The sequence below is a fragment of the Protomyctophum parallelum genome (assembly GCF_964188405.1).
Source record: "Protomyctophum parallelum genome assembly, chromosome: 21".
In the NCBI taxonomy this organism is placed as follows: domain Eukaryota; kingdom Metazoa; phylum Chordata; class Actinopteri; order Myctophiformes; family Myctophidae; genus Protomyctophum; species Protomyctophum parallelum.
This window is the reverse complement of record NC_139713.1, coordinates 3539643-3562566: the sequence shown is the minus strand read 5'-3', so window position 1 is coordinate 3562566 and position 22924 is coordinate 3539643. Positions and strand designations below refer to the sequence as shown.

General features: G+C 44.1%; 2 protein-coding genes and 1 pseudogene across 3 annotated transcripts in view; 2 read left to right on the top strand and 1 right to left on the bottom strand.

Annotated features, from left to right (window-relative positions):
- Window positions 1-2342: 2342 nt before the first annotated feature.
- Window positions 2343-2925, bottom strand: LOC310879177 (glucosamine 6-phosphate N-acetyltransferase-like; annotated as a pseudogene). The gene has a single exon. The product of its transcript is annotated as a glucosamine 6-phosphate N-acetyltransferase-like (transcript).
- Window positions 2926-10808: 7883 nt separating this feature from the next.
- LOC310878592 (phospholipase A and acyltransferase 2-like) lies at window positions 10809-13522 on the top strand (the record flags this gene model as incomplete). The annotated part of the gene is made up of 3 exons (XM_083792941.1): window positions 10809-10893; window positions 12174-12443; window positions 13503-13522. The coding sequence occupies 3 exons, from the start codon at window positions 10809-10811 to the stop codon at window positions 13520-13522; spliced, it is 375 nt and encodes a 124-aa protein (XP_083649067.1).
- Window positions 13523-19329: 5807 nt separating this feature from the next.
- The window catches only part of polm (polymerase (DNA directed), mu), a gene marked incomplete at its 5' end in the record, with an annotated part of 35340 nt that continues 31745 nt past the window's right edge, over window positions 19330-22924 (top strand). The window contains 3 exons of the mRNA XM_083792940.1: window positions 19330-19529; window positions 20272-20455; window positions 22051-22149. Of these exons, the coding sequence (XP_083649066.1) occupies window positions 19330-19529; window positions 20272-20455; window positions 22051-22149 (483 nt within the window). The remainder of the gene's footprint in view (window positions 19530-20271; window positions 20456-22050; window positions 22150-22924) is intronic.

Sequence of the window (22924 nt, the reverse complement as noted above, 5' to 3'; positions counted from 1 at the left end):
AGATGTTACAGTCCAGACTCCAGATGTTACAGATGTTACAGTCCAGACTCCAGATGTTACAGATGTTACAGTCCAGACTCCAGATGTTACAGATGTTACAGTCCAGACTCCAGATGTTACAGATGTTACAGTCCAGACTCCAGATGTTACAGTCCAGACTCCAGATGTTACAGATGTTACAGTCCAGACTCCAGATGTTACAGATGTTACAGTCCAGACTCCAGGCACGCCAGCCCCTGAATCGCTGGCCACACAATTGTGGAATTGGGCGGGAAGTCTAACCCACAGAGATTAAAAAATAGACGCCTCATTGGCTGCTGCAGTTCATTGGAGCGAGCGTGATTTCTTTCTACATCCGAGCATAGACATGGTAACGCCCCGCCTGCCTCTGATTGGCCTACCATAGACATGGTAACGCCCCGCCTGCCTCTGATTGGCCTACCATAGACATGGTAACGCCCCGCCTGCCTCTGATTGGCCTACCATAGACATGATAACGCCCCGCCTGCCTCTGATTGGCCTACCATAGACATGATAACGCCCCGCCTGCCTCTGATTGGCCTACCATAGACATGGTAACGCCCCGCCTGCCTCTGATTGGCCTACCATAGACATGGTAACGCCCGCCTGCCTCTGATTGGCCTACCATAGACATGGTAACGCCCCGCCTGCCTCTGATTGGCCTACCATAGACATGGTAACGCCCCGCCTGCCTCTGATTGGCCTACCATAGACATGGTAACGCCCCGCCTGCCTCTGATTGGCCTACCATAGACATGGTAACGCCCCGCCTGCCTCTGATTGGCCTACCATAGACATGGTAACGCCCCGCCTGCCTCTGATTGGCCTACCATAGACATGGTAACGCCCCGCCTGCCTCTGATTGGCCTACCATAGACATGGTAACGCCCCGCCTGCCTCTGATTGGCCTACCATAGACATGGTAACGCCCCGCCTGCCTCTGATTGGCCTACCATAGACATGGTAACGCCCGCCTGCCTCTGATTGGCCTACCATAGACATGGTAACGCCCCGCCTGCCTCTGATTGGCCTACCATAGACATGGTAACGCCCGCCTGCCTCTGATTGGCCTACCATAGACATGGTAACGCCCCGCCTGCCTCTGATTGGCCTACCATAGACATGGTAACGCCCCGCCTGCCTCTGATTGGCCTACCATAGACATGGTAACGCCCCGCCTGCCTCTGATTGGCCTACCATAGACATGGTAACGCCCCGCCTGCCTCTGATTGGCCTACCATAGACATGGTAACGCCCCGCCTGCCTCTGATTGGCCTACCATAGACATGGTAACGCCCCGCCTGCCTCTGATTGGCCTACCATAGACATGGTAACGCCCCGCCTGCCTCTGATTGGCCTACCATAGACATGGTAACGCCCGCCTGCCTGTGATTGGCCTACCATAGACATGGTAACGCCCCGCCTGCCTCTGATTGGCCTACCATAGACATGGTAACGCCCGCCTGCCTGTGATTGGCCTACCATAGACATGGTAACGCCACGCTTGCCTCTGATTGGCCTACCGACACTGCCCGTCTTGCCTGTCCTCCGAGATGCAAGGCTACTCCGTGGAGGGAGATAATACGCGTACAAGAGAATGGCAACACACGACAGTAATTTGTAACTTAATTTTTTGTAGAAGAGACAAACTAATATTGTTTGTGCCGTTTGCTTTCATTGAATAATTGATTGAACACGTAGGCCTATGTATTATGATTTGATTTGGCTGTGTTCTAAATTAAAGTGTTAGTGTTGATTATCGTGTCTTAATCTAAACTAACACCAAACTAATACTATTATACTAATAAATATCAAGGGAAAAGATACTTGTACACACACATGTGTACAAATAAACAGGCCTAAAGTCGTCCTAAAGTGGTCTCTTCGGTGCTACTGAAAATTTCTGAGGAGCCAAAATGATTTCGGCACTACAGCGCCGAAACAGCGGCAAAATAGGAGTATGAATATGGCCCCCATTCACCCCAGTCTGAGAAAACCCTCTCGGCGGTGCAGCCGTTTTCTGAGATGGGGGCGTGGCTAAAATCCTCATCTCCATTAAGCCGGTTAGCCCATAGACATATAAACGTATAGACGCCCTTTCCATTAAGCCGGTTAGCCCATAGACATATAAACGTATGGACGCCCTTTCCATTAAGCCGGTTTAGCCCATAGACATATAAACGTATAGACGCCCTTTCCATTAAGCCGGTTTAGACCATAGACATATAAACGTATATTAGACGTCCTTTCCGGGCTCTGGAGCGTAAACTAAATGAAAGTTCAGGCCATGCCTGCAGGCGTACTGTACGTTTCTAAAGTCCTCAGTCGCGGAACCGACATTGCATGTACGTCTGGTCCGAGGCGGCGTAGCCGACCTTCTGGTAGAATGCCACGTTGTCGGGGGAGCACTCCAGCGTGACCTTGTAGCAGCCCAGCTTCCTGCCCAGCAGCGTGAGCGTGGTGACCAGCAGCCGGCCCAGCTGCCGGCCTCTCCAGGCGGCGCCGACCACCACCTCCTCCACGCGGCCCCGCGTGGCGCAGCCGCGGATGAACTTGTGCTCCGTGATGAGCGTGGCCGTGGCCACCACGCGGCCTCCTCCCCCCCCCCCCGCCGTCCTCCTCCTCCCCCCCCGCCGCGCCCCCCTCCTCCTCCACCACCACCACCACGTAGTAGTCGCCCGTCCGCTTCATGCGCTCGAAGCCCGCGGCGAACTGCTCCGGCGTGACGGCGTCCGCCCGCGTGAGCTGCGACAGCACCGCGAAGAAGCCCCGGTGGAGGTCGGCGGTGCAGAGGGGGCGGAGCGACAGGCCCGGGCCCGGCTCCGAGGGGGAGGGGCCGGCGCCGCTCCAGTCCAGCTCCCGCAGCAGAGCGGGCTCAAACAGCGGCGTCTCGTCTAGCGGCATTCCAAAACGTTAGCGCTCAGCTGATACGATACCATGCACATTCCAAAGGAACTACTTATATATGACTTAAGCATATGACTTGATTTATGACATAAGCATTATGAGACATTATGACATCACAGGAACAAGGACAACACGCATTATGACATGAGACATTATGACATCACAGGAACAAGGACAACAGTTGCAGAAGTAGGAGAGGACACTGGAGCCCCTCCTATATACAGCTTTTGTCCACACGTCTCATATTTTCCATTGACAATGAAGGGAGAAATTAGGTCAAATGTGACGTACATTTTGTCCCTACACGTCTCACAGAGCCATAGAGTTAAGATATAGTTACGACAACTCCGTTCACTTCATGGTACATAATATATAGTCTAGACTTCTATTGAATGGGGACAACCGGAAGTTTACGGAATGCCTTGGAGTCTATATGGGCTGGCACCGAGTACATGAACCATGTGACCGGGCTGTTTTCTGCCCCCTCAATGTCATAACTCAAACTTTGGAAGGCGATCTTAGCCAATCAGTGTAGAATCTGAGAACTCCAACAGGCTCGTCTTGATCACATGACTGCAGAGATCATGTGTACCGATTAGCGTGAGATTTGGATGAAATCTGTGCGACTAACATAAACAATGTGTTTTGCAGAAATCGGCCTCATGGTGGCGCTATAACCGGCAGATGTGGAGGGATGCAGGGAAAATGTTTTTCCATGGTCTCTAGGGAGTGTGCATACATAAGTTGTATACAGATCGATGCAGTTATAGGTAAAAACAGGAATTGGCCTGTTATAGCGCCACCGTGAGGCTGATTTGGGAAAGAAAATGTGGCATGTCGTCCTCGGCCTAGTGGAAATGTGTGTGTATAATTTCAGGGAAATTGGACACTGTGTTTGTGATTTGTGGCATTTTGTTTGAAACGGACCAATCATGTGAGATTTGGAAGCCATCAGGATGGAAGATGGGAAATTGTGCAGATCTGTGTTGATCACATGACTATGGAGATAGTGTATACCGAATTGTGTGATGTATGGATAAAATGTGTACGAGTTATCTACAGAAATGTGTTTTGCCTAAATCGGCCTCATGGTGGCGCTATAACAGGCCATTGAGGAATATTTGGGGCAGAGGTTCGTCGTTGGCATCCAGGGAGTGTGTGTGCACAGTTTGGCATGGATCGGGCCAACGGTGCCGGAGATTAGCTGATAACGGACGGACGGACGGACAGACAGACAGAGTGCAAAACATACTCTCTCCCCATGCCTTCGGCCTGGTGGAGACAATAACCCCATTCTGCCAGCAGGCTACTACAAGTAGGCTATGTGTGGTTATGGAGAAACGCTGTTTAACAGTAAATTAAATAAAGTACAATGCAGTGAATCAACCATCTAAAAGCCATAGAAAATATTAAAAACATTAGGTAACAACAACAGTGAACAATGCACAAATATGTAAGGGCCATGCCACATGCCGAGGCCTTAAAAAGAAAAACGTTTAAATGCAAACTTTAAATATGCTGATTCTCTCGCAAAGAAGCTACAACAACAAAATGCAAATAACAAATATTGACAACAGGGAACTGGCTCAGAGTAGATTGTTCAATTGTGGCAGAAACATTATTATGAACTGTTCAATTGTGTTCAAAAGGAACTCCTTCATAGTGGGCAACATTGATAACAATGAGGATATGTTACTGTATGTTACTTCATTCCACAGACCCCCGGGGGGGTCCGTGGAAGTCCCAGACCCACAGGAACGCAGCCTGCAGGGGGCCGGGCCGTTTCCAGCGAGCCGCCCCACGTCCGAAACGGTCAAGAAATGACAGTTAGGCTACTGCATGTCTGTCTGTTAGTTTTCTGTGCGTGTTTTCTGTTGTTTGCTTTGTGTTGTATTATCTCACCTATAAATGCAAGCCATTCATATGCTAGAAGGCTATAAGCACAATGAGATAAGGCTTCAGCCTACACCTTTTTGGTCAATGTTTATTTTCTTTAAAGAAATCACACACGTGTGAACTGAGTGGTGCAACTCCCCTCTCTCTCTCTCTCTCTCTCTCTCTCTCTCATTGATTGATTGATTGATTGAAATATTTATTAACAGTTTGTAGAATTTACAGTACATTTTAAGCACAAACTCAATACAAAGACTGTCAACTGTGAGTGGACGACCCAATTAAGCATTACACTTGTTTACAACAGGGTCCACATTGTTCAATTCATCAAAACATTTAAAGACATACAAACATTTAGAGACATACAAATAGACATTTCTATGTAGCTAAAGTACAGAACAGGAATTCATCATATGGGAAGCAAAAAAGGGAAAAGATACAATATACAGTGAGGGGAAATGGGGGGGGGGGGGATTCAGATTTTACAGAGGCCAGTTTCGAATTGCAGCCATCCGTAGGTGCCCTTTGAGAGCGGTTTTGAAGGAGTCAAGGGATTCACATGTCTTAATGACTGTTGGTAGGGCGTTCCACATTTTGGTGGCATAGGAGCAAAAAGAATTTAGTCCCTTGTTTGTGCCGAATCTGGGTTGTACATGGTTTGTTGCACTCCCTCTGGTGTTGTGGGTGTGGACTTCGTTTACATTAAGGAAGTATTTAGACAGGTACATGGGTATCTTGGTGGTGTATCGAATCTTGTGGACCAGACCCATTGCAAGATGCTGTACTCTGTCGTCGACCCTAAGCCATCCCAGCCTGTCAAAGTGGGCAGGGGTGAGGTGGGTTCGGGGGGTGAGGCCAAGTAGGAGCCTGACCAGTTTGTTTTGGGAGGTCTGGAGCCTTGTTTTAAGGGCCTTTGAGGTGCTGTGGTACCAAGGCAGGCAACAGTGCAGCACTGTCTCTCTCTCTCTGTTTCTGGCACAACAGCGCCCCTACTGGTACTCATAGTCATATACTGGTGCTCATTAACGTCACATACAGGTAGGTGGGTGAACCAACACAGCACACGGACATTGCTGTTCCTTGGAGTGGTTGCACCACTCAAAAAGAGAGAGATGTCAAATGCAGGCACTGTATTGATCTGTTTTTCCTGGTCTGTTTGACCAAAATAAATAAACTGAACTTATAGAACCTCTATGTGGAACTAGCTCGGTCACTATAGCTCTAGCCCTGAGCCATCGTCATCATAACCTGTATTTCAACTCAGCGTACAGGTGTCATATTGTTGTTTTGATGTTTGTGGAGCAAGCAGAAAGCGAGGATGGAACACGGGCCTCCCACTCGCCAGACCAACCCGCAACCTGCCGTGCCAACATGGCTGAGCCCGATTGGCTGGGCTGGGTCTGCCGTGCCAACAGGGCTGAGCCCGATTGGCTGGGCTGGGTCTTGGCTCGGGGCTACAATCACCCCCCTTGTGTTTTTTTTTTTGATTGATTGAAATATCAGTTTGCAGAATTACAGTACATTTCAAGCACAAACTCAATACAAAGACTGTTAACTGTGAGTGGACGACCCAATTAAGCATTACACTTGTTTACAACAAGGTCCTCCATGTTCAATTCATCAAAACATTTAGAGACGTACAAATAGACACTTCTATGTAGTTAAAGAACAGAACAGGAATTCATCATAAAGGAAGCAAAAAGGGAAAGGATACATATACAGTGAGGGGAAAGGGAGGGGGGGGATTCAGATTTTACAGGGGCCAGTTTTGAATTGCAGCCGTCCGTAGGTGCCCTTTGAGAGCGGTTTTGAAGGAGTCAATTCACATGTCTTAATGACTGTTGGTAGGGCGTTCCACATTTTGGTGGCATAGGAGCGAAAATAAATTTGTCCCTTGTTTGTGCCGAATCTGGGTTGTACATGGTTTGTTGCACTCCCTCTGGTGTTGTGGGTGTGGACTTTGTTTACATAAGGTGTGTGTGTGTGTGTGTGTGTGTGTGTGTGTGTGTGTGTGTGTGTGTGTGTGTGTGTGTGTGTGTGTGTGTGTGTGTGTGTGTGTGTGTGTGTGTGTGTGTGTGTGTGTGTGTTTGATTAGTGCTCACTGCTTACCAATTACCATACTGTGAGCAATGCTGAACCTCAGACCATCGTGTCATTATGTGTGAAAGAAGAGGAGATGGCTACAGACGCACGCTCTGGAATATGTGACCATCTGCTGTTTGTTGTGTCCCTCTGTGTGAACTAAGAGATGGCTGAAACACAGGTTAGATACACATGCTCTGGAATACTTTGTTTTGTTATATCACACTGGGGCAATTTGTATTCCAATGGCAGTGTGTGTGTGTGTGTGTGTGTGTGTGTGTGTGTGTGTGTGTGTGTGTGTGTGTGTGTGTGTGTGTGTGTGTGTGTGTGTGTGTGTGTGTGTGTGTGTGTGTGTGTGTGTTGAGTACACCAAGGTTTTATGTTAGAAATGTTGAGTATGGGTCCCCAGCATGTAGAAACTGCCAGATGCTAACTTGCATTATGTTGACCAATTTTCATAATTCGCATAAATATGTGACCATACCATTAACAACCTATAGAAGGCAAAGAATTCAACATTGTATATCATGCTTTAAGTAGCATGTGACATGTCAAACTAGGGGGCTTTCATGATGCTTAATCCATTCCAAGCTTAGTTTAGCAAAAGAAACACCCACTGGGCTATGTATATATTTATTATTTGTTTATTTTTATTTTTTGCCTTCTATAGGTTGTTAATGGTATGGTCACATATTATGCAAATTATGAAAATTGCTTAACATATGCAAGTTAGCATCCGGCAGTTTCATACATGCTGGGGACCCATACTCAGCATTTCTAACATCAGTTTCTACATGCTGGGGACCCATACTCAGCATTTCTAACATCAGTTTCTACATGCTGGGGACCTATACTAAACATTTATAACATCAGTTTCTACATGCTGGGGACCCATACTCAGCATTTATAACATCAGTTTCTACATGCTGGGGACCCCTACTCCGCATTTATAACATCAGTTTCTACATGCTGGGGACCCATACTAAACATTTATAACATCAGTTTCTACATGCTGGGGACCTATACTCAGCATTTATAACATCAGTTTCTACATGCTGGGGACCCATACTCAGCATTTCTAACATCAGTTTCTACATGCTGGGGACCCATACTCAGCATTTCTAACATCAGTTTCTACATGCTGGGGACCTATACTAAACATTTATAACATCAGTTTCTACATGCTGGGGACCCATACTCAGCATTTATAACATCAGTTGCTACATGCTGGGGACCCCTACTCCGCATTTATAACATCAGTTTCTACATGCTGGGGACCCATACTAAACATTTATAACATCAGTTTCTACATGCTGGGGACCCATACTCAGCATTTATAACATCAGTTTCTACATGCTGGGGACCCATACTCAGCATTTATAACATCAGTTTCTACATGCTGGGGACCCATACTCAGCATTTATAACATCAGTTTCTACATGCTGGGGACCCCTACTCCGCATTTATAACATCAGTTTCTACATGCTGGGGACCCATACTAAACATTTATAACATCAGTTTCTACATGCTGGGGACCCATACTCAGCATTTATAACATCAGTTTCTACATGCTGGGGACCCATACTCAGCATTTATAACATCAGTTTCTACATGCTGGGGACCCATACTCAGCATTTATAACATCAGTTTCTACATGCTGGGGACCCATACTAACCATTTATAACATCAGTTTCTACATGCTGGGGACCTATACTCAGCATTTATAACATCAGTTTCTACATGCTGGGGACCCATACTCAACATTTATAACATCAGTTTCTACATGCTGGGGACCCATACTAAACATTTATAACATCAGTTTCTACATGCTGGGGACCCATACTAAACATTTATAACATCAGCTTCTACATGCTGGGGACCCCTACTCAACATTTATAACATCAGTTTCTACATGCTGGGGACCCATACTAAACATTTATAACATCAGTTTCTACATGCTGGGGACCCATACTAAACATTTATAACATCAGTTTCTACATGCTGGGGACCCCTACTCAACATTTATAACATCAGTTTATACATGCTGGGGACCCATACTAAACATTTATAACATCAGTTTCTACATGCTGGGGACCCATACTAAACATTTATAACATCAGTTTCTACATGCTGGGGACCCCTACTCAGCATTTATAACATCAGTTTCTACATGCTGGGGACCCATACTAAACATTTATAACATCAGTTTCTACATGCTGGGGACCTATACTCAACATTTATAACATCAGTTTCTACATGCTGGGGACCCATACTCAGCATTTATAACATCAGTTTCTACATGCTGGGGACCCATACTCAGCATTTATAACATCAGTTTCTACATGCTGGGGACCCATACTAAACATTTATAACATCAGTTTCTACATGCTGGGGACCTATACTCAGCATTTATAACATCAGTTTCTACATGCTGGGGACCCATACTCAGCATTTATAACATCAGTTTCTACATGCTGGGGACCCATACTCAGCATTTATAACATCAGTTTCTACATGCTGGGGACCTATACTCAGCATTTATAACATCAGTTTCTACATGCTGGGGACCCATACTAAACATTTATAACATCAGTTTCTACATGCTGGGGACCCCTACTAAACATTTATAACATCAGTTTCTACATGCTGGGGACCCATACTCAGCATATCTAACATCAGTTTCTACATGCTGGGGACCCATACTCAGCATTTATAACATCAGTTTCTACATGCTGGGGACCCATACTAAACATTTATAACATCAGTTTCTACATGCTGGGGACCCATACTAAACATTTATAACATCAGTTTCTACATGCTGGGGACCCATACTTAACATTTATAACATCAGTTTCTACATGCTGGGGACCCATACTCAGCATTTATAACATCAGTTTCTACATGCTGGGGACCCATACTAAACATTTATAACATCAGTTTCTACATGCTGGGGACCTATACTCAGCATTTATAACATCAGTTTCTACATGCTGGGGACCCATACTAAACATTTATAACATCAGTTTCTACATGCTGGGGACCCATACTAAACATTTATAACATCAGTTTCTACATGCTGGGGACCCATACTTAACATTTATAACATCAGTTTCTACATGCTGGGGACCCATACTTAACATTTATAACATCAGTTTCTACATGCTGGGGACCCATACTCAGCATTTATAACATCAGTTTCTACATGCTGGGGACCCATACTAAACATTTATAACATCAGTTTCTACATGCTGGGGACCCATACTCAGCATTTATAACATCAGTTTCTACATGCTGGGGACCCATACTAAACATTTATAACATCAGTTTCTACATGCTGGGGACCCATACTAAACATTTATAACATCAGTTTCTACATGCTGGGGACCCATACTTAACATTTATAACATCAGTTTCTACATGCTGGGGACCCATACTCAGCATTTATAACATCAGTTTCTACATGCTGGGGACCCATACTAAACATTTATAACATCAGTTTCTACATGCTGGGGACCTATACTCAGCATTTATAACATCAGTTTCTACATGCTGGGGACCCATACTTAACATTTATAACATCAGTTTCTACATGCTGGGGACCCATACTCAGCATTTATAACATCAGTTTCTACATGCTGGGGACCCCTACTCAACATTTACAACATCAGTTTCTACATGCTGGGGACCCATACTAAACATTTATAACATAAAACCTTGGTGTATACTCAACATGTCCGGGTTCACATTCTGGCAAGTGGACTATATAGTAAGATTGGTTCTTCTCCCTGTTGAGTCAAACTGAGCCTATAATATAAATCTTTTGATTTGCTGTCAAACATATTGGTCCGTTCTTTCTTCCATAGTGTATTTTACAGCCCCGGAAGAGAAAGCTAAAGAAAGGAGACATGATTAAATTCCCCCGAGACGGCTACGAGCACTGGGCCGTTTACGTTGGGGATGATGATGTCGTCCACATGACCACCACGTACTGTGAGTGACACCTCAGTGTTGTTTTTGGCAGCAAATTTCTATTTTAGTTTTAGTCATAGTCTCCTGAATAGTTTTCACTTTAGTTTTAGTCACATTTTAGTCACCTGGAATGTTCTAGTGTTTAGTCTAGTTTTAGTCGACTAAATGTCATAAGATTTTAGTCGACTAAATCTACAGTTGATTTAGTCGACTAAAATGTATTTTTGCGGGCCTTGTTGCCGTCATAATTACTTATTTTACACTTGCTGAAAATAGCCAATCTACAAGCTTGTAGATCGGCTATTTTCAGCATGCAACCAAGTGTAAAATGACTTATATTTGATCTCTTGTCCACTAGTCCCTTCCTAACATTTTAGTCTAGTTTTTAATTGTTGACGAAATTGTCAGTATATTTAGTCTTAGTTTTAGTCACCATTGCATAGTTTTAATTTAGTTTCCATTTAGTTTTCTTCAGTGGAAAAAGGTAGTCGACGTACATTTTTCGTCTTAGTTTTAGTCGACGAAAACAACACTGTTTTTGACAGAGAATCTAGATTTTAGTTTTGGTCATAGTCTCTTGAACAGTTTTCCTGTTTTTTTTCTTATTATTATTATTATCATTATTTTTAATCTTGTTTAAAAAAAATCTGCCTAACGATGATGTCACTGGTGGATAGGTTTCTGAACTGCCCACAGCCCTCCTATGAGACACAGAAAACAAAATATCTTATCATGAACATTAGTGAGGACCAATTACATGAAGATAAGTTGAAAAGTGGTCCTTTAAGTAAAGTAGCAATACCAACATTTGCTACTAAAAGTAGCTTATACTACTCATTATGCAGAATTGCTTGTTAAATCTGCAAAGTAACTAGCAATTTGTTTCCAAATAATCGTAGTGGAGATTAGCGGAGAAGTATATAAAGTTCTACTAAATGGCACTCAAAAGTACCCCTCCCCCTGTCAGGTGTAAAGGAGCAACTTGGACACTCAGGCATGAAGGAAGCATGAGTTCAAGTCCGTTGCTCTCCCCTTGTCCCCCATATATGGGGGACTAGGTTGCTCTCCCCTTGTCCCCCATATATGGGGACTAGGTTGCTCTCCCCTTGTCCCCCATATATGGGGACTAGGTTGCTCTCCCCTTGTCCCCCATATATGGGGTGTGTAGAGCCCAGGATCACATTAGATGATTGACACAGCTGGTGAAAAATGGGTTACAAAATCGTGGGATAAAAAAGATTATACAAAAAAAAAAAAAAGTACCCCTCCTCTTTTTGTCTGTATATATATATACACTTTAGCGGGAACCGGAATAAGTCGTGCGGTCGGAGTGAGCGCCGTCCACCGGGCGCTGGTGGAGAAAGACAAACTGCTGGAGGTGGCCGGCGGCCTGGCGTGGGAGATCAACAACTACCTGGACGACAAGTACGAGGCGCGAGAGGCGGACGACATCGTCAGGGACGCCGTGGCGCTGGTGGAGGAGGGCACGGTCCAATACAACGTCATGCACGACAACTGTGAGCACTTTGTCACCAGGCTTCGCTACGGCGTCGCTCACTCCCTGCAGGTCGGTGCCAGTTTAACCCATTAATCTGACCTGAGATCAGATTCATACACGAGGTTTCCGCACTGGACACACCACTGGTCTGATTAACCCATTCTGACCTGAGATCAGATTCTATAAAAATGTCAGTCGTTCTTCGATTTTTCAAAAATAGCAGACCTACAAGCTTGTAGATCTGCTATTTTTCAATAGCTAAAGCACGACATGATGCTGACACCAAAATGGGTTCCCGTTCAGAATGGGTTTATAGTTTCACACTCCCTGCATGTCGCTGCCATTTTATAGTTTCCTCTAGAGCACAATTTAAAATGTACAATTCAGGCATTTAGCAGACGCTCTTAATCCAGAGCGACTTACATCAGGCAGGAACAAAAAGCATGGCAATACATCACATATAAAAGTATTTATCATGAAACATGCGTAAGCTAAGAACGTAACAGTGGAGTATCTATATTAGACTATATAATGAAACTATACATATAAACTATACATACTATACTATACATATGTACTATATAAAGTGCTATATGACTACATAAAATGCAATTCTAGTGCTGTCTACGTAACATGCTATAAGTCTGTAAAAAGTTATCTAAGTCAAAGTGCTTATCTAAGGGGCTAGGGTAAGTGCTATGGGCCATGATGGAGTCTGAAAAGGTGGGTTTTCAGACTACGGCGGAAGATTGGGAGTGATGCTGCAGTTCTGACTGTAATGGGAAGTGCATTCCATAGTTTTGGAGCGTTGTCCCGGACGTACTTCCAGTTTCCCTGCGTGATGATAGTGCTGTCAAACAAGTCTATATGAAGCTATATGAGATTTATGAAAAAAGTTAACATTTTAATATAATAAAAGTAGTGGGGGTGGGGGTCCCTGCTTATACCTCTGTCAGCGGAGGAGGGGTCCTTGACCTGAAAAGGCCCTCTTATGTTGGTATGTTGCTGCTGATAATGCCTCTGTGTGCTTGTCCTTACGTTAGTATCGTCACATTGCACTGCCATCCCAAATATCACAATACATTTTGTATAATCTAATATCTGACTGTATGTGTTGTTCTTCTTCTTGCAGATCGAGGAGGCTGCTGCTAGACAATCATTGGTCAGGCTATTCGTCGGTTCGACACGTGCTAAGGTTGATTAGCAGAGACAGCTGGAATCTTACTTTTTTTTTTACTTTTTTTTAAATTGTATCCAATGATTTTGTGACCCACTTTTTCACCCGGTGCCAATTTGCCCAACACTGACTGGGCGCTATACCTACTCTCCCTCTGCCAACCCGAGGACTGCCCCGGCCCGAACGGACCTCTTGCTTCTATCAATCCATGATGGGGTTGAGTGAGCAACTCCCATCAGGCTGGCCAGGAGGTGCAGGGCAGTATAAATAAATGGTAAATGGTGCATTTATATAGCACCTTTATCCAAGGCGCTTTACAGAGATTGTGCATTACATTCACCCATTCACACACACATTCATACACCGATGGCAGCGGAAACCATGCAAGGCACCAACTAGCACATCGGGAGCAATTAGGGGTTCAGTGTCTTGCTCAAGGACACTTCGACAGTAACTCTGGGGGAGCCCGGGTTCGAACTGGCAACCTTACGGTTACCATCCAGGCTCTCTACCCCTGAGCCACCGCCGCCGCCGTATAGAGACCAGGATTACTGCATGGTATACTTTTGTGAGGGTACCTATATATATATACCCTAGGCCGGGCCTATAGGGGACATGGGGAGAACATGCAAACTCCACACAGAAAGGCCATTTCTCCATCCCCGTGGGCACTGCATGACGCAGAGGAGAGAACACCTACCTGGCAGAAATAGGACCCAGCAGGACCTTCTAGCTGTGAGGCAACAACAGCGCTACTTACTGGAGTGACTGTGCCACTGTAACCGCCCCCCAGCTGGTTGAATACCTACCTGTCAGCATCAGAGCCCTGGCCCCTACCTCATCCTGTTGGGAGACTAACAACAGCTTCATTGAACTTTCTAATCAAGCTCACCAGTACACACTCTTTTTTTCCACCTATTTGACCTATAAAAATGTACTGAAGAAGGAGTCTTATAGTGGCTTAGCCATAGAGCACCAAAGTCTGATGTAGCACAATACTTAGTAGTGATATAACTAAGAATATGTATGGTCTAGTACTGCTTTCAGAAGTAGGTGTAATGGTGGAAGGAATTTACATTGAAAACAAAAAGAACACAAGAGACTGAAAATTATAATGCTCATGAAATGATTGAAGAGAAGAACAATTCAGACATAAATCAGAGTAAAGCGGTATCGAGTCGGTCGGCTCTGGTCAGGTTCTGCCAGTGGGCCTAATCAGCCTAAGTCCCTGCACACAAGTTTTGTTTCAGAGAAGCTCAGGATGTTTGCCTTATACCGCTTTGAAATAACGGCGTCTACGGTCACGTGGTTTGACCAAACACTTGTGTTTGATTGCCCGAAGGGGGTCAAACCATGTGACTTCCATTGGAAACGTGTTTGGTCAAAGCACACTGAAACACAGACGGCACAGAGCATGTTTGTCTGATATGTGTGTGTGTGTGTGTGTGTGTGTGTGTGTGTGTGTGTGTGTGTGTGTGTGTGTGTGTGTGTGTGTGTGTGTGTGTGTGTGTGTGTGTGTGTGTGTGTGTGTGTGTGTGTGTACAGGGCCCTTCTGTGATCAAGGTTTAGCCCGAAGAGAGTTCTCATCCTGTTTGGTTTTACTCAGTTGTGTGTTGTTTGCCTAAGTATTTATTTTGTTGGTCTATATTTGTGGCCAGTATTTACTTTTGACCTTTTGATATTTGAATTGTTGTCTTTGCCCTGAAGAAAACTGTCTGGAGGTTGGTGGAGGAGTTTGGGGAGAATAAAAACACCCTTAAACTACAATTTCTGACTGTTCTTAAGTTGGAGCCTTAATTGGCCGTTCGGGCAACTTCTCAGACCTAATATTAATAGGCCAAGCAGAGATGGACATGAAAACTTGCTGGGTTATCTCATGCTAAAATCTGCTGATGCCTATATTGATTTAACTTTTGTTGAACTAAGCTCTATGCAGTTTTGTAACTAAGAGGGTTCAGGGCTCAGGGCTCGAGGGAGGCCATTGGGATGGGCCTGAGACAACATGTAGTCCAAGGTTAATTAAATAAGGTTAGGAAGCGAAGACCGTACGGTGGACTCCATGTTGCTCCCTGGAAGGAAAGAAACATGCGCAATTGAGACCAAGCTGAACGCGGAAGTGTTGGCTGCATATAATAATAATAATAATAATAAAACTTTATTTGTATAGCACCTTTCATGACATGAAATGCAGCTCAAAGTGCTTTACAGAACAATGGAGAATAAAAGAAAAGCAAGGCAACGACAGTAATGCAATACAGTGAGGACATGAATAACAAAAACTAAAAAAAACAACAACTAAAAGATCAATTAAAAGCAATGTTGTAGAAGTGGGTCTTGAGCTGAGCTCAATATAGCCCATTTAGCATTTTTCATTTTCCTTTTTTTCATGGTTATCAACTCCTCATCGACTCACCCGGATCCTGGATAGCCTGATTCTAGGCTTGTAAGAATGGGTCGCATGCACACACCAAAGACTGCATTTTAGCTTGTATTTACATTTTATTACAGACGCTTCGGCTAAGTATATCCAGCCTTCATCAGTGTGGTGGTGGCTGGATAGACGAAACGTCTGTCAGTCGATGTTATGAATAAAAACTAAAATGCCGTCTTGGTACAGTATGTGCATCACCTTTCTTACAATGTTGATTTGAACGGGTAAGGGCACGAGCACGGTGGTCACAAGAAACATTGTCTGATTCTATAGGCTTAAAATAATTGATATAAATATCAATAATATCATATAAGAATGGCTGATTTTTCAGCGGTTCCAGAAAAGCATACTTTACAGTATACAGTACAGTACAGTGCAGTACAGTACAGTACAGTACAGTACAGTACAGTACAGTACAGTACAGTACAGTACAGTACAGTACAGTACAGTACAGTACAGTACAGTACAGTGCAGTGCAGTACAGTACAGTACAGTACAGTGCTGGGTCACAGTCAGTCAGTTTAGATTTCTGCTGGGTCAAGTCAGTGTCTGTTATGTAGTTGTGTTGCCATTTGCCAAGTGGTTTGATTCTTTTGCGTTACTTTGCCTTAATAACTACGCCCGCTGGTCATCATGACACACACGCTTACACACACACACGCACACACACACACACACACACACACACACACACACACACACACACACACACACACACACGCCACACGCACTGACAGAGTAAACAGAGGGCATTTAGCTCACACGATGCCCATTTTTAAGAGCCTGCCCTGCAGGGACTACAGATGAAATTTAGCTTTGGCTAACTCTGGCCCATTTACATTGATGTGAAAACTGACATGTTGATTAATGAGCGTTGTCCCTGTCAAATAAATAAAGAAATAAAATACAATGCCATGCTATTCAATATATTAGTTTAGCACAGAATATAGGCTTTTCTAAACCAAGCCCTTATTCAAAAGTTACATGGGCTGTCATTGTATTTTCTGTGAATTAACTCACAGTTCAACCCAGTGATCCTCAGCCATTAAAAAAAAGATATATAGGCCTATATATATATATATAAAAAAGAAATTGAGAACAGCTTTTAAATTGTTGTAGATTAAACATTGTGATATAATTACATTTTAATCTCTGGACTGGGACCCCAATACATGTTTACAATATTTTATAACGGTAGCTACTTATATTTTGTTATTACTTGCGCAAGCAGAGCACACAATAGTAAATACTAGTTTCGCCCAGGGCCCGTATGCACCGTCCCAGCACTTTTCATGCGTATGCACCGTCCCAGCAAATGTGGCAGTGGTGCCAGATTACATACATGTATACATAGGAGCATTAACTTTAATCCTCCCCACACTAAAACATATCGTCATTACGTCAGGGTTAGGGTTAGGGTTAGGGGACCATCGAAAACCATTGGTTTTATCGGGCACAACTAGTCATTACGTCATTTGCTGGGACGGTGAATACGCATCGAAAATGCTGGGACGGTGCATACGGCGCAAAGTAACCACAGTATACCGCTAATCAATTTACAAATTACATATACATATACATAGAGGCAGTTCCTTTAATCCACCCGGCACTGGTATAACTAGCTGGTTTAACTAGCTCTCAATGATGACGTAATAAAGATGTGGATTAAGGGACCCAATGCCAGAGTGTAATTGGTTTTCGATGGTGACGTAATGACGATATGTTTTAGTGTTGGGAGGATTAAAGGTAATGCTCCTGTGTATACATGTATGTAATCTGGCACCACTGCCGTATCAGGCACAAGTAGTCTAGAAGTATTTTAGATCATGTATATTTTAACAAATGTGAAAGTATTATTACAGAAATTGAAGTTATTGACACCTCTTACTCTGATCATGATTTAGTATTAATATCACTATAGTCCAAGATTAAATAAATTTAAAACAATTTACAATAAATAATTATACTGTATAGGCCTACGTGATAACATTTTATTTCAGTTTATATACCTTTTTTTTCATCGGATATCGATGATTTATCTTTCTTTGAGAAACTAAAAAGGAATCCAGAATAGTTCTAAATCGATAAAACTGTATTTCTTTTATAGATAGAAACTCGTACCATACTTCATAATACTACTTTTCTACATGCATAAAGTAGGTAGGTAGCAAATAGTTAAACCTAGTAATTCAACATTTCAAACGTTCCTTCACAGAGAAACTGAGATTTGACAGTTTGTAGCGGTCGAAAGTACTTGCGCGCTCTGCTTGCGCACTAGTAGGCCTACTAGTGCATTTATGGCACTAGTAGCCTACTACTGGTGTGCAATAAGCAAGTATGCACTCGACAGAGACAGAGTGCAGTTCTAGTTTAACCCATTCTGACCTGAGATCAGATTCTAAAAATGTCTATTACATCCTGACAGTTTCATTATTAACCCATTCTGACCTGAGATCAGATTCTAAAAGTTCTAAAAAAATTCAAAAATAGCAGACCTACAAGCTCGTATCGCGCCACTCGGTGGCGCGATATGAGCTTGTAGATCTGCTATTTTTAAATAGCTAAAGCATGACATGATGCCAACACCAAAATGGGTGCCCGTTCAGAATGGGTTAAAGCTGTGATTATTTATTTAAGAAGCACTGTTCTGAACCAATGTTCACCTTGGAAAAAAAAAAAAACATCCTTAACCTTTAAACTAAAATAATGATGACCGGGGACTTTAAAATCATTGTTTTAACATCCAGTGCCAACAGGTGGATACCAGTTTTGTCCCTCGATCGTTGCCACCGAAGTCCATTATAAATAAAAGAAAGAATTTGTAATAAAATTGTGCGTGTAATGTTAATATCATCACCTGAACACCAGATTAGAGGGAGGGAAAAGGATGATATTCCAGGCCTGGTTGTACACAAATGGACTTATCATAGCTGGGGACCCCCTAGCCTCGGTACCAGGCTTTCATTTGACCCCCTGACTTTGGGAACCACTGGCTGTAATGGTATGGTTTTGACCACTCACCCGCCCCACACGCACAGTACAGCAGGTGGCGGTATGGTGCCATGGAAGATATAATTGGACAAGCAATCGAAGAACAAAACCACAACAAACCGAGTGAGCAGTGAGCATGCGCGTGTCTCTCAGTAGTGCAGCCAGTCTCTTCCTGGAACTAACTTGGGAAAAAGTATAGATAGACCACCTGTCAACTTATTTAATTTCACGAAACACTTTATACCGCGTTGATCTCATCAGAGCAACGCAATGCCATTATTATTACGCTTAGATGCGGGAGATTCATGCGGCCGATTTTAGATGACAGGCTTTAGAGCACCAGAGAAGAGAAACCCAACCATGGTTCCATTGAAACGAAGAAGAGTCTCCTCCTCCTCCTGTGACAGCAGTACCAGTGATGTCTCTAACACTAACAACAACAGGGTTAAATTCCAGCAGCAGGTCTTGTTCCTCTTGGAGAGGAAGATGGGTTCGAGTCGCAGAGCCTTCCTCACACGGCTGGGCCGAAGCAAAGGCTTCCGCATAGAGCAGACGTTCAGGTGAGGTGGTTTTACAGTGGCACAACAAGCCCTAACGTGTGTCTGTGTTTGTTGTCCATGATTATCATGACAGTCATGCAGAAACTTTGCCCTGTTTTTTGCGCTCGCTGCATTTACAAGATTTCCGTATATATAAACATTCAGATTTAAAATATAAAGTACTCACAAAGTGTCCCACGGGTGTTAGTTAGTAGCAGCGCCAGCGATTAGAATTGCTGCATCCCGCGTTGTTTAATAAAAAGCATTTTTGTCTGAGCTCCCCGGCTACTTTTTTCAAACGGGGTTCGTTTGGGAAATCCACAGTTGCACACCGGGAGCGCACTCGCCTATTAGTCTGTATTGGCAGGGCGGTCAGCGTACCTATATCGAACACACCGAGTGCCACCCTCCTCCCGACCGATAGGGGCGCGTAGTTGAAAGCCAATGGCAAAATAACACCTCGGATAAAAATGCTTTTTATTAAACAACGCGGGATGCAGAAATTCTAATCGCTGGAGCTGCAACTAACTAACACCCGTGGGACAAATTGTGAGTACTTTATATTTGAAATCTGAATGTTTATATATACGGAAATCTTGTAAATGCAGCGAGCGCAAAAAACAGGGTGAAGTTTCTTCATGACTCTCGTATGAATACGAGAGTCATGAACCATGGCTACATTCTGCCTAGATTTAGATCTAGAAGTAGGTGTCTCCCTTCATGACATGTCATTTGCTGTCATTCCTGTGTTTTCATCATACAGTGAGTCAGTAACACATGTCATATCTGAGAACAACTCTGGAGACGAGGTCTGGGCATGGCTGAACAGCGCACAAGAGGAGGGAGCGCCAGCGCCCCCTGCTGTCCGCCTCCTGGACATCAGCTGGTACACAGAGAGCATGCATGAAGGTCGCCCTGTGGAGATACAGGACAGGCACACGCTGCAGGTAGGCCAGGCACATCCATCCATCTTCAACCGCTTATCCGTAGTCGGGTCGCGGGGGCAATGCCCGAGAGGCATCCTAACCAGATGCCTCCGAGACCTCCCTATAGGGAGACGCCCGAGAGGCATCCTAACCAGATGCCCGAACCACCTAAGCTGTCTCCTTTCCAGGCGAAGAAGCAGCGACTTCATCGTTATCCATAAGCCATTAACCCATTCTGACCTGAGATCAGATTCTAAACATGTCTTCTACATCCTGACAGTTTTCTGAAAAAGCTATGTTTCTATGTCAGTCGTTCTTCGATTTTTCAAAAATAGCAGACCTACAAGCTTGTAGCGCGCCACTCGGTGGCGTGCTCTGAGCTTGTAGATCTGCTATTTTTCAATAGCTGAAGCATAACATAGTGCTAACACCAAAAGGGGTTCCCGCCCCAAAATGGGTTAAGACCTGAGGTTGATTCTACGAATGTCTTCTAAATCCTATAACGTGTATATACTATATATCCTATTTACTAACTTGGAGTTGCACTTTAATTATGAATGGACTTTTTATTGAATTATTCCTAGATCAAATGTTTTAATTTCAAGGACCCCCATGGGGTACAAATGGAATCAAATGGACTTGTAATTTGAACACGTCACAGACTTAAAGGGTCCATTTGGAACCCCCTCAAGGGATCCCGAGGGTACCTGGACGCTTTCAGAAACACTGTCCAACAGTGGTTTTGGATCGGTACTCATCAACCCAGGAACCCAGGGACGGGACATTATTTGGTAACACTTTACAATAACGACCTGTTATAAAGCATTTATAAACATTTATAAGCATTTGTAGATGAGTAATAATCATGAACAATCATTGTTAACATCCGTAAATGTTTACCTAAACATTTATAACTATGTTTAAACATAGTTTATACGTTATTAGTAAGGTATTAGTAAGTAGTAAACTATTCACATAGTTATAATTGTTTAGGTAAGCATTTATGGATGTCAACAAACAGTCTTTTCATGATTATTACTCATCTACAAACTGCTTATAAATGTTTATCAATGCTTTATAACAGGTCGTTATTGTAAAGTGTTGCCCATTATTTTTCCCAAGAGGCCAAATGAGAAACAGAAGATAGAAACCCAAAAGGCTGAACTCAATTCTGCATAATATTAATTTAATTTCCATATAAAAAGCAGTAAATGGTATTGTTTTGACAAGCTGCTGGTTATTATTATTACCTCTGATTTCAGTAAATAAATACGTTTTGTTGAAACCTGTCCATTCGCCATACACCCTCCTTTGTTTTGGTCATGAGCGACATAACGGTGACAGGTCGTCAATCACAGACGATTCACGTGTGTGTGTGTGAATAATAAACATGCTTCAAAATAAAAGCAATGCCGTTTTAAAAGTCAAATTTAGAAAGTTGTATTTTCTCATTTCCAAGTAACCTTTCACAGAACCGGTCATAGTCAGCCCAAAGGGCCATATTCCCCCCCCCCAGGTCTGTATCAACCGATATGCAACTTATATGGGACTCGGTATCGGGGAGGATAAAGAAATGTTATCGGTACATCTCTCAACACGACCTTTGTTTCCTTCAGGAACCACAGAAGAATGCAGAGGAGCAGCCATTGTTCTCAGTGCCCAGCTATGCGTGTCAGAGAAGCACCACTCTTCACAGCCACAACCTCCTCCTTTCTGTGGGTACTACACCACTCTGCACAGCCACAACCTCCTCCTTTCTGTGGGTACTACACCACTCTGCACAGCCACAACCTCCTCCTTTCTGTGGGTACTACACCACTCTGTCTGCACAGCCACAACCTCCTCCTTTCTGTGGGTACTACACCCCTCTGCACAGCCACAACCTCCTCCTTTCTGTGGGTACTACACCACTCTGTCTGCACAGCCACAACCTCCTCCTTTCTGTGGGTACTACACCCCTCTGCACAGCCACAACCTCCTCCTTTCTGTGGGTACTACACCACTCTGCACAGCCACAACCTCCTCCTTTCTGTGGGTACTACACCACTCTGCACAGCCACAACCTCCTCCTTTCTGTGGGTACTACACCACTCTGTCTGCACAGCCACAACCTCCTCCTTTCTGTGGGTACTACACCCCTCTGCACAGCCACAACCTCCTCCTTTCTGTGGGTACTACACCACTCTGCACAGCCACAACCTCCTCCTTTCTGTGGGTACTACACCACTCTGCACAGCCACAACCTCCTCCTTTCTGTGGGTACTACACCACTCTGCACAGCCACAACCACCTCCTTTCTGTGGGTACTACACCACTCTGCACAGCCACAACCACCTCCTTTCTGTGGGTACATACTACACCACTCTGCACAGCCACAACCACCTCCTTTCTGTGGGTACTACACCACTCTGCACAGCCACAACCTCCTCCTTTCTGTGGGTACTACACCACTCTGCACAGCCACAACCACCTCCTTTCTGTGGGTACTAC